The 10,916-nt window shown below is 52.8% G+C and overlaps 1 protein-coding gene across 3 annotated transcripts in view; it reads left to right on the top strand.

Moving 5' to 3' along the window:
* Nucleotides 1-10,916, top strand: part of Nckap5l (NCK associated protein 5 like) — a 38,461-nt gene that overhangs the window by 19,207 nt on the left and 8,338 nt on the right. The window contains exons 2-7 of one of the 3 annotated variants that reach the window (XM_029548252.1): nucleotides 3,529-3,574; nucleotides 5,641-5,772; nucleotides 6,163-6,231; nucleotides 6,317-6,355; nucleotides 6,969-7,088; nucleotides 10,386-10,499. In XM_029548252.1, the coding sequence (XP_029404112.1) occupies nucleotides 5,680-5,772; nucleotides 6,163-6,231; nucleotides 6,317-6,355; nucleotides 6,969-7,088; nucleotides 10,386-10,499 (435 nt within the window). In that variant the 5' untranslated portion in view covers nucleotides 3,529-3,574; nucleotides 5,641-5,679. Of the gene's footprint in view, nucleotides 1-3,528; nucleotides 3,592-5,565; nucleotides 5,773-6,162; nucleotides 6,232-6,316; nucleotides 6,356-6,968; nucleotides 7,089-10,385; nucleotides 10,500-10,916 lie in introns of all 3 variants that reach the window. The other 2 variants (XM_021217069.1, XM_029548253.1) reach the window with 2 other exon arrangements.

Here is a 10,916-nt window from a genome sequence, read left to right as displayed (position 1 = left end):
TTTTTTTTTTTTTTTTAAGTTTTTCAAGACATGCTTTCTCTGTGTAGCCATGGCTGTCCTGGGACTCTGTTTACCAGGCTGGCCTCGAACTCCCAAGTGCTAGGATTAAAGGCCTATTTCTTAGGTTACTTAAGGGAAATATGTTCCTTACCCTTCTGTCTTGTTTTTTTAAAGATAGGCTCTTGCTCTAATCCAAGCTGGTGTGTCATGTCTCACCACATAACTCCCAGCTGTCCTCCTGCCTCAGCATCAAGATCACAGGTGCAAGCCACAGGCCTGACTGGCCAGACACTTCTCAGCAGTTTTCTCTTCCTGTCTCCCTGCTGCCTGAGAGCTTTCTGCTTGTCTTCCCTCCCCCTCCACATACACACTAAAGTCACTTCCCTGTGAATCAGGCCCCTTATGAGGGGAGGGGCCTCTTGCTTTCAGTTCTAGCCGAAGCTTCCAGTCACGTTAAGAGTTCCAGACCCAGCCTCTTCCCCACTACCCAGCCTGGCTGGCAATGAGCTCTCTGCTACAACCTTTCTGATGCGCTGTGGAACCACACAGGAATGTTTGAAACCGGGGCCATCCTGGGATCCAAGCCTGGGTTTTCCCCAGCAACTGGTGCGACTAAGCCCCAAGGGAGGAGGAGGCGGATAGTGCTTGGCTGAGGCTCAGCGACATCCCACACGTTCAGCCTCTGGGGAAAAGACTTGTGCAGACTTTATTTAATGCAGCCCATCATCGGGAGATCCAGGTGATCCTGTCACTGGGCATCCTGGTGTTCCCTAGAGGGCCACGGGAAAGTTTTCAAAAAATCTTTAACATTTTTTTCAAGACTGAATGACTGTCCCCATGTGTCTGTCCCAGGCTGGCTTTGAACTCATGACACTTCTACCTAAGCTCCTAAGTGTTCCAGGCTTGTGCCACCACATCTACCTTCTCCATAAATCTTCAGCTTCCTGGATGTAAAGTTGCTTCCCACCATGCCTGCCAATCTAGGCCCACGTGGTAGAAGGAGAGAACCAACTGCTACAAGTTACCCGCAGAGCTGACCTCCATGCGTGTGATGTGGCACATGCACAGACACACAAATGTAATACATATACATAGATGAAGCTGTGCCCCTCCCCAGCACCATTTTAAGTTTGGGACTTTTCCTGTGATTCCTCTCCTGTGTAGCTGATAGCGTCCTGCTCTCTGCTGGTGGCAGCCTGCTGACTCCACCCTAGCTTGGCCACAGCCTCTGGAGCAGGGTGCATCTCTCCCACAGTGCGAGTGACTCACAATTTTCCTCCAGGGAGCCCTTGCAGAGAGCACTGTAGGAGCAACCGTTACTCTCACATAGCCTAGACATGTCAGGGTCTCCGGTGCATCCCCCCCCCTCCCCCCCCACGCGCGCGCAGGACTTGACCTCGAGCTCTGTCCCTCACACCCGCCTGGCATGCTTTTTAATGGTTTTATGACAAGACATCCTGGTAAATGACCTCTGTGCTGTTTTGGGGTTTTGTCTTGTGTAAAGAGCTGTTAAGCTTCCCTTGACTCTAGCTTTGTAATTTCCAGGCACTGGGCCTTGCCCTGTGTACCCCAGTCACCTTCCCAGGGGTTGCTGGGGGGGTGCACAGTGCAGGGTTGAGGGGAAGCCAATGGTCCCTGGTCATAGGGATGATAGGCAGACACAGTGTTGGGGTCGAGAGCAGGTCTGTGAATGTAACCTGAGGCCTTCACATTTGCGTGTGGGAAGGGAAACAACTTCTTAACATTGTTTTCATTTTTTCCCAGGCCCCCATTTCTAAATATATCAAATGAGATGATGTCGGGAACAAATCAAGTTATACTGAGCTCACTTTACAATGTTAAAATAACAAAGGGCTTTAACTTAGAACAGATTTATTATATTTATTTTTATGTGTGTGAGTGGTTTGCCTGCACTGTGTAAATGCACCATGACTTTGCAGTGCCCTTGGAGGTCAGAAGGTGATGAACCCCCTGGAGCTGGAGTTACAGGTGCTTGTGAGCTGCCACGTGGGTGCTGGGAACTGAACCCTTGTCTTCTACAGGTGCAGAAAGTGAGCCATCTCTCCAACTGCCAGGACTGTATGTTTTTGTGGAGTGTTAAAAATTAGGATTAAGCCAGTGGTAGTACACACCTTTAGTCCTAGCAATTGGGAGGCAGAGGCAGGTCTATCCCTGAGTTCCAGGCCAGCCTGGTCTACAGAGTGAATTTCAGAATAGCCAGGGCTACACAGAGAAACCCTGTCTCAGAAAAAAAAAAATGACATAGTTCTTCCTTTTCTGCTTTCAGAGGCCCACACCCACTATGGAATGCATACATACACCAAGAAGGGAGGTCTCTGGCAGAGTGTTTGCCTGGCATGCCCCTGGCACGCACGCGCACACACTCACACTCACACCAGAAAGGCTTCTCTCCTTTGCCTGTTTCCCTGGCCTCAGAACTTGTAGCCGACTCCGTTTGAGTGTTTGAGGAGACTGGGCTTGCCCTGTGCTGACAGGGTAGAGGCCTGGAAGGGGAGGTCCTCAGAGGTCAGAGCAGGCCAGGTTAGGCAGTGCCTAAGACATGCAGATGCCCTGCACCTAAGACTCCAAGGGGGGGGGGGGCTGGAACTCAAGTTCACTATTAGCCCAAGACCACCGCAAGCTTTGTACTGATCAAAAGTGTCCAGTGAGCTCAGGCTAAACGCTATTACCTCAGTGCGTCCTCCGCCTGCCCTTTGCACTGAGTAATCTTACCCATTTCTCAAGCCAGGAAAGTTAATTCTCCCGAGTCAGTGTCTTAACCCAAGTGTGGCCAGCTGTAAAGCTCTGGGGTTCCATACAGCAGGCTCTGCCTACCGAGGCCTCGGCGGTGGGCAGGGCTTACATAGAAGTTGTTCGATGTAGCTAATGGTAAGCTTGGATGTGTACAACTAAGACCACAGAGCAGGGGCATCCATGCCTGTCCAGGGTACAGTGTGAACCAGCCATGGGATTGCAGCAAGATCCTTTACCCTGAGAACGCTGGTAACCCCAGCCAGCATAGTTAGAGACATGAATGCAGGGACACAGAAAAGCCTTCTGACACTAAACACACACAGGGTAGATTCCGTGTATGCTAGAGTTGCTGTTCCTTAATTTGTTCTAAATACAAGCATTGATTATAGCATTGACCTCCTCCTGTGATGGGAAGATTAGAGGCAGTGTGGGTTTGGAAAGGCACTGAAGTCTCACCTGGGAGACAAATGACGTCCGGCTGGAGTCTGGAGACCTCTGTGGGGCAAGTGGAACTTTGCCACCAGACAAAACCCGGCAAGGCTGAGCGGATTTAAAGACAGCCATTGGCTCTTTGCTCTTTCGGGGGCTTCCTCCCGACCCCGGGCGGGCCTCTGCCTGCTGTCAGAGCTTAGTGCTGTCTCCCTGATGTTGTCTCCCTGGTCCGGTCCGTTAAGTAGAAGCTTTGAAAGCAAAAAGGCAGGGCTCTCGGCTTACTCCAGACCTACCATGCACTGAGGGAACGCTGCACTGACACCGCTCCTCTGTCCTTTACAGGTGAGGTGACCCATCTGGCTGCCAGAGTGACACACAAGCCAGCCTGGTGAGGAACAGAGACTGGTGAGGGGCCTGGGGCCTGTGCATGCTGGGAGTGGGGAAGGAGCTGGGGTGAGAGAGGCCGCACTGAGCCTCACAGCGGACGAGAGTGAGGGTTAGGTGCCGAGAGACTACCTCTTCTCTCATCCACAATTTCTAATTCTCCTTTATGGGGCCTTTAACCGGGAAGGATAAAGCAGAGAAGCCATTGGTGGAGGCTAAGGGGCATGCACCCCTCGACACAAAGGTTCCACACTGCAATGTCGTCATGGTTCTTGTGTTGCTGTGCCCAAAATACCTGATGAAAATAATGTTTAAAAAACAAAAACAGGGGGCTGGAGAGATGGCTTAGCGGTTAAGAGCACTGACTGCTCTTCTGGAGGTCCTGAGTTCAATTCCCAGCAACCACATGGTGGTTCACAACCATCTGTAATGGGATCCAGTGCCCTCTTCTGGTGTGTTTGAAGACAGCTACAGTGTACTCAAACATAAAATAAAATAAAATAAAATAAAAAATCTTAAAAACAAACAAACAAACAAGGCCGGGCGTGGTGGCGCATACCTTTAATCCTAGCACTCGGGAGGCAGAGCAGGCGGATTTCTGAGTTCGAGGCCAGCCTGGTCTACAAAGTGAGTTCCAGGACAGCCAGGGCTATACAGAGAAACCCTGTCCTAAAAAACCAAAACCAAAACAAAACAAAAACAAACAAACAAACAAAAAAACCCAGACCTTTTTTTGGCTCTTGGCAAGGAAGACAGTGTAGAGTGGCTTCATCTGTGGTGAAAAAAGTCTGAGGTAAAAACTGTTCGCAACTACTGGCCAGGAAGCTGCCAGCCGGGAGCTTAGAGACCGAGCTATATCCTCTGAAGGTCCTAAAGACTGCTGCTCAGAGAATGTGGGTTGAAGATGAGCCCATGAGGGCCCGGAGCAAGTGAGTGAGTGAGCGAGCAAGCGAGGGGTTGGGAGAGCGAGCAGGGCCCGGAGCAAACAGGCCAGAGCAAGAGGGAGAAAGGGTGGGGTGGGGGTGGAAGATGAGACCATGGGGGACATTTCAGATTCGAGCTGAGACATACATAACACAAAGGGTCTCAGATGAAATATGAAGACTTGTCACTTCAAGCCAACAGCAACGGCAAGATCCTCGTGGATGGGAAAGACACGGCACAGTGCCAGTCAGAGCCCTGCTGTGCTCCTGTGCATCCTGGTCTTCAGTGTGTGTCCTGCATGGCAGATTACACAGGAAGAGTGAGTTTGGTCAGGGGAATGAGTCCTGTGCCCTGTGCCGAGAAGCTGACAGCCTTGGTCGGGGGGACCATTATAGAACCGCTGAGAACAGCACACCAAGCACAAACAGCTCGAGAGCCTATGGAACAAGAGAAAGACCTGGCCACGCTGCGAGGCAGGTGGCATCAAGAGGCGCCAAAGGATGGGAGGCACAAAGGATGCTTCGTAGTGTGTCTAAGAGGAGACAAAGCATAGCTGTGATGTGGGTGCTGGGAATTGAAACTGGGCCCTCGGGAAGAGCAGGCAGCCTTCTTACCTGCTGAACCGTAGATTGAGCCCATCTTTGCTTTTCAAATCCCCTTGGTGCCTGGCATGGTGGTGCACACCTTCAGTCCTCAGGAGACGGAAGTAGATGGATCTCTGAGTTCAAGGCCAGACTCTGGTCTACAGAGTGAGTCCAGGCCAGCCAGGGCTTGTTACACAGTGGAACCCTGTCTTCGTAAAACCAAATAAATAAATAAATAACCCTTGGCAGACTTACGTTTTATGTGCCAACAGTGAGTGGCATTAGTTGAAGTTGGTGTGACTTTCTAAATAGGGATGTAGAGTCACAGGGCAGCTGGTTGGCCAGCAAAGAATTCGGGCTCTAGGCCCTTGTGCAGGGTGTGTGTGAGAGCTCGGGTTCCTATAGGCACAGCCTCTGCCTCAGGATGGGAAGAGTAAACAAGAGTTACCCAGCCTGACCTTGAGCTGTTGCGCTATCACCAGTGTAGCAGAGGTCACTAGAGAGTTTTGTCATCCTCCTCCTGCCTTCCCTCCTTGCCTGTTCCTCGTCTGCCTGGGAGTAGCCTGCCAGGCCTCGTTCCCAGAACCTGACTCCCAAGGCCATGGACCAGCCGGCCGGAGGCACTGGAAAACTGAGGGCAGCGGCTGGCGAGGACGGCAGCATGGAGCTTCTGCACCGACTTCGGGAGCTGGAGGTACGTAGTGGCGGGCAGGGCAGGGCACGGGGAGTCAGGGCTGCCCACCGCTGAGCTCGGTGTGGTGAAGGCTTGCCAGGCGGGAGAGGACTGGATGACTCTTTACTAAAGCTCCCCTGGGAAGCCCCTGGTCCTCTTCACTCTCCAGCTCAGGCGGCAGCAAAGGGCACGTAACTGTCCCATGCCACAAGTGTCTCTTCCCCACCCCCACCCCACCTTTACGGCCCTGCTGGTTCCGAGGACAGTGGCGGCCATAGAGGCTACTGGGTAAAACGGTCAGATAACCCTGGTCCAGGAGTCTGATGGACAGGGCAAGGCTTGTCCGCTCTGCCACCCTCGCTCCCAGGGTTCAGATAAGCCTCAATGATCCTTTCCCACCTCACCCTACAGGCAGAGAACTCGGCGCTTGCGCAGGCCAATGAGAACCAGCGGGAGACGTACGAACGCTGTCTGGATGAGGTCTGTGGGGTTTGCCGAAGGACCGGGCTGGGGACAGGGTGGGTGGGCACAACGCCAGCTCAGCTCCCGGACTTTGTGTCCCCAGGTTGCCAACCACGTGGTACAGGCACTGCTGAACCAGAAGGTAAGTGGATTCAGGGATATCTCACACCCACCCAACTGCTGCAGGATAGACCAGGGGGATAGTCAGGAGGTACAGCCCCGGGACTCCAGAGACCTGCTCAACGAAGTCTCTACCACCATGGAGTGGCCTAGGAGGAGCTCCTTATTGGCCCAGTTGGTCCATGCCACTACCTCTGATTGGCTTGTCATTCTCTCCCGGGAAGCAGAGTGGGGTGGTAAGGCCAGATCTCTGAACCAGGGGAGCTTGGATTTGCTTTGATTTGGACTCGAATCCCTTCCCTTACCCAGCTGATTTCTCTATCGCCTTCAAAACACTACCGACAGTTGTGAGACTTGAAGTGTTTTCTTCGGATCGCCGTGACGTGGGCCACTTAGACTTCAGGGTCTCCCACGCCTTAGACGCCCCTCCCTTTTGACATGGCTTCTAGGAGGGAGGAAGCCAGCTGCGGAAATGGTGGAAGTGACAGAGACTGGCCTTTACCGCTCATTAGGATAGCAAACCTAGAGAGCTCATCCCCGGAGGCTGTAGCTGTGAGCACAGCTGGTGGGGGCGGGAAGTCGCTGTCCCTCTCCTGCCTCCTCACCTTTGCTTCCTGTCCTTCCTGGGTGGACAGGACCTGCGGGAGGAGTGTATCAAGCTGAAGAAGAGGGTGTTTGACCTGGAGCGGCAGAATCAGGTGCTGAGCGCACTACTGCAGCAGAAACTACAGCTCACGGCCAACTCCCTCCCCCAGGTGGGCAGCGCATTCTCCTGTGGGCCCCGGCAGCATCAGTTTGCTCTTCTGTTCACCTCATAGGAGCAGGGTGTCAGCCGTCCTCAACAGTGGGCCTGTGGCCTTGCGGGGAAGGCATACTCGGACTAACAGACTTGCATTTTAGCTGAAGGAAAACTTCCCGAGTCCCTACAGACTCATCTGTCACGCCGTTCCCAGGTTCCCCCTACTCAGCCAGACAGTATCGTTGTTGTTGGAGGAGGAGGGGGAGGACAGGGTCTCATTCTGCATCCCTGGCTGGACTTACACTCAGGCAATCCTCCTGCCTCAGCTACCCAAGTACTAAGATGAGAAGCATGGCCCTCACTCCCAGTGTACCCCTTCTTTTTTTGTTTTAAATATGGTTTACTAAACCTTTTTTTTTTTTTTAAAGATTTATTTATTATATGTAAGTACAATGTAGCTGTCTTCAGACACTCCTGAAGAGGGAGTCAGATCTTGTTAAGGATGGTTGTGAGCCACCATGTGGTTGCTGGGATTTGAACTCTGCACCTTTGGAAGAGCAGTCGGGTGCTCTTTCCCACTGAGCCATCTCACCAGCCTGTGTACCCCTTTTTATAACAGAGAAAGTTCGGATTCACACTGCCTTGTGTGGGGAGTCGGGTGGAGGCTGCAAATGCAGTCATTTCCAGCTCCCTAGAGGCCCCTGTGGCCACTGACGTGGCTTCTTCCTGGCCAGGGCCAGGGCAGGGCTAAGCATAAGGAACCCAGTGCTGCGTGTCACAGAGAGGACAAGAACGGCACTTCACCCCGTTAACTGGATGTGGGTGGCTGCACATACTGGGTTTGAACGTTCACAGGCACTGGTTTCTACTGGCAGGCTGGACCCTGCCCGCCCTGGGAACAGTGTGGGGGTGGGGTGGGGCGCTGGCTCTGAGAATGAGTCCTGGGATCAGTTGTCATGGATGTCACTCTGTCAGGAGCCCCAAGGATGGAATAAGACACAGAGAAGAGGGATCTGGAAGTCAAGGAGAATAGCCAGTTGCTTCTGAGGGCAGCCAACCCTTGTCCCCATTTGACAATGAAAGCTTTTATCGGGTGGAGCTGAGCCATGTCTGTCTGAACGTGTGTGTCTGTCTGAATGATCCAACCTGGTATCTGATTCCCCACAAGCGAACCGGATCCCAGGCAGCAGTGGATAGTCTGCAGTTGCCCCTCCCGCTGTTGTGCCTCTGCAGGAACCCCTGAGGCCTAGCTGTCACCGGGCTTCCCCCATCCCAGTGACTGATAACCACAGAACAACCTACAGTCACTTTTTCAAAAACCTGAATGAACTCTGGGATCACTGAGGGTCGGTCCAGTACATCTCTCACCTAAGTTACCATGATGCAATGGAAAATTACAAACATTAAATGTTGGCCTCAAGTAAACTGGGGTTGGGTTTCTAACTGAACTGCCCTTTAGCTAAGTGTGGCTTTGGGCAAAGTATCAAACTATACAAACTTTAGCTTTTCCCTTACAAATGGCACAAAAATACTCGCATTACACATCCTTTCGAGGATTAAATGAGGTATTATATGGTACTCCGCTCATGGCGAATGGCAGTGGTTTAGTAGTATTATAGTGACTCCCAGGGTGTGCTTTGTTGGGTTGAAAGCTCCATTGAGCAGATGCTAATTAAGCTTTCCTTGGGAGCCATGCCTTTGCCAAGGCCTGAGGAACCCAGGATCTCGCCCTGTGGGTGTTACAGGGTGTGTTCCCAGACGGCTGAGACTGCTAAGAGGCAGTCCATGGACAGCCATGCTACAGAGTCAAGTGTGGTAGCTCTGCTTGTCCCAGGGTACAGGATAGGGGCAGCTAGCCCTCAGGGGCCTGGGAGGCCTAGGGGTCGGCTTGCTTAGTGGTAAGGGACTTGTCATGCAAACGTTAGGGCTTGTGTGTAATCCCCAGCTCCCCATGTCAAAAGCTGGGCATGATGCTCTATGCTTACAATCCAGGCTCTGATGTGGAGGCAGGACGGTCCCATTGGCTCACTGGCCAGCCAGCTGAGCCCACTCTTTGAGTCCCAGGTCCTGGTGACGAGCCCTGTTTCTAAGAAACAAGACAGGTGGCTCCTGAGGAACAGTGTCTGAGAGCTTGTGTGTGTGTGTGTGTGTGTGTGTATGTGTGCACAGATGCACATGCATGCACGCATGTATGCACACGCATGCACAATGTACACAGAAACTTAAGTTCCTGCAAGGCAATGACACTGGACCTGTGTGTCGGGTGGAAAGGAGCCTGACAAAGAGTCTGTAGATGGCTGTGGAGAAGGAAGTCCCCATGGAAGGAGCACCCAGAGGGTGGCACGCTTTCAGCGTGGGTAGATGAAGGACAAGTGAAAGGAAGTGAGGAGGAGGAACGGGAGCGGCTTGAGGAGGATCCCCAGCCTGGGGAATGGGGGAGGATCTACAGCAGCTGGCAGCCAGGGGAAGAGGCCTCACAGCACAGAAGCACTTTAGGAAAAGGTCCCGTTAGCTTCCTTGAGCAAAACTAAAAGCCACTGAATGGGGTCAAGGGGTCAAGGGGATTGGAATACCAAGCACTGTCAGGCCAGAAGTGCAGATCTGGGCTGCAGATGGCCAAGGGCAAGGCCTAGATGCTACAGGGATTTTAAAGCTGTGGGGGACCGGTATGGGGGTGGGGGGCGACGAGGTGAATGAAAGGTTCAAGCTGATTCATCCCCATTCAACATGCAAGAAGAGCTCTCATGGACCGAGAGAGTCAGCAAACTAGGAAGCCCAGGTTACAGCTCCCTGTGCAGTCTAGAGATCTAGAGTAGGTATCTCCCATGAGAACAGGGAACCCAGAATGACAGCTCGCTGCCTTTCGTGTGTGTGTGTGTGTGTGTGTGTGTGTGTGTGTGTGTGTGTGTGTGCGCGCGTGCGCGCACGCGCTGTCCACACTGTCCTGGAGAGACACAGGAAAGGAGGGGGCCTGTTGCTGGCCCCTTGCTAGCTGCAAGCTGATGTGAACTGCAGGCCTCCGTGCCTAGCTTTTGGGGAGAAGGGGTGTAGGGAAGTGTTTGTTTTATTTGAGACAGGTTTATTCTCTGTGTAGCCCTGGCTATCTGGGAACGTGTGCTATACTCTAGTCCAGGCTGGCCTTGAACTCACATCACGTCACCCAGACCTGTACTGTCTTCAGACTGTCCCGTTTTTAGCTTGCTTTATCAGCAGAAGGGCAGTGATAAGAGCCGTAGGCCAGGGGCCATCCCTGGAGGGGCACAGTGGGTCTGCCTGGTTCCGAGAGGTGCGGGTGACACTGTTCTCTCTGCAGATCCCACTCACGCCGCTCCAGCCGCCCTCAGAACGACCAGCCTCCCCATCCCCAAGTGCCGCCGAGGGACCGGCCACCTCACTGCCTTCAGGACACTGCTCTGGGCAAAGAGAGGTAGGAGCAGTGGGCACTGGGTTTATGTCTTCCTGGTTAGAGGCTCCACGGAGGGTTCTTAACAAGTCTCTGGGACAGACTGCTTCCCCTGCAGGCTCCTGTCCAGGACGGAAGTGTGAGCCCTCAGCTGTCAGCCTCATGCCAAGAAAAACAGGCTACCCCCGCAGACCCTGCATTCTGTGCTGGGCACCAACTATGCTGGACACCTCAGTCAGGGCTCTTACTTTATGGGGCTCATCTTACTTTACAGTCTCATTTTGCAGCTGATGCAATGACACATAGAGGTCAAAACGACTTGCTGAAGGTCACGTGAAAGCAGTAGAACTGGGCTTGATTCCCTGACTCTAGAGCATATTGTAGTTAACTGGGCTTGATTCCCTGACTCTAGAGCATATTGTAGTTAACTGGGCTTGATTC

Source organism: Mus pahari, chromosome 17 (genome assembly GCF_900095145.1).
Source record: "Mus pahari chromosome 17, PAHARI_EIJ_v1.1, whole genome shotgun sequence".
Classification (NCBI taxonomy): domain Eukaryota; kingdom Metazoa; phylum Chordata; class Mammalia; order Rodentia; family Muridae; genus Mus; species Mus pahari.
This window is presented reverse-complemented; position numbering and strand designations above follow the sequence as displayed.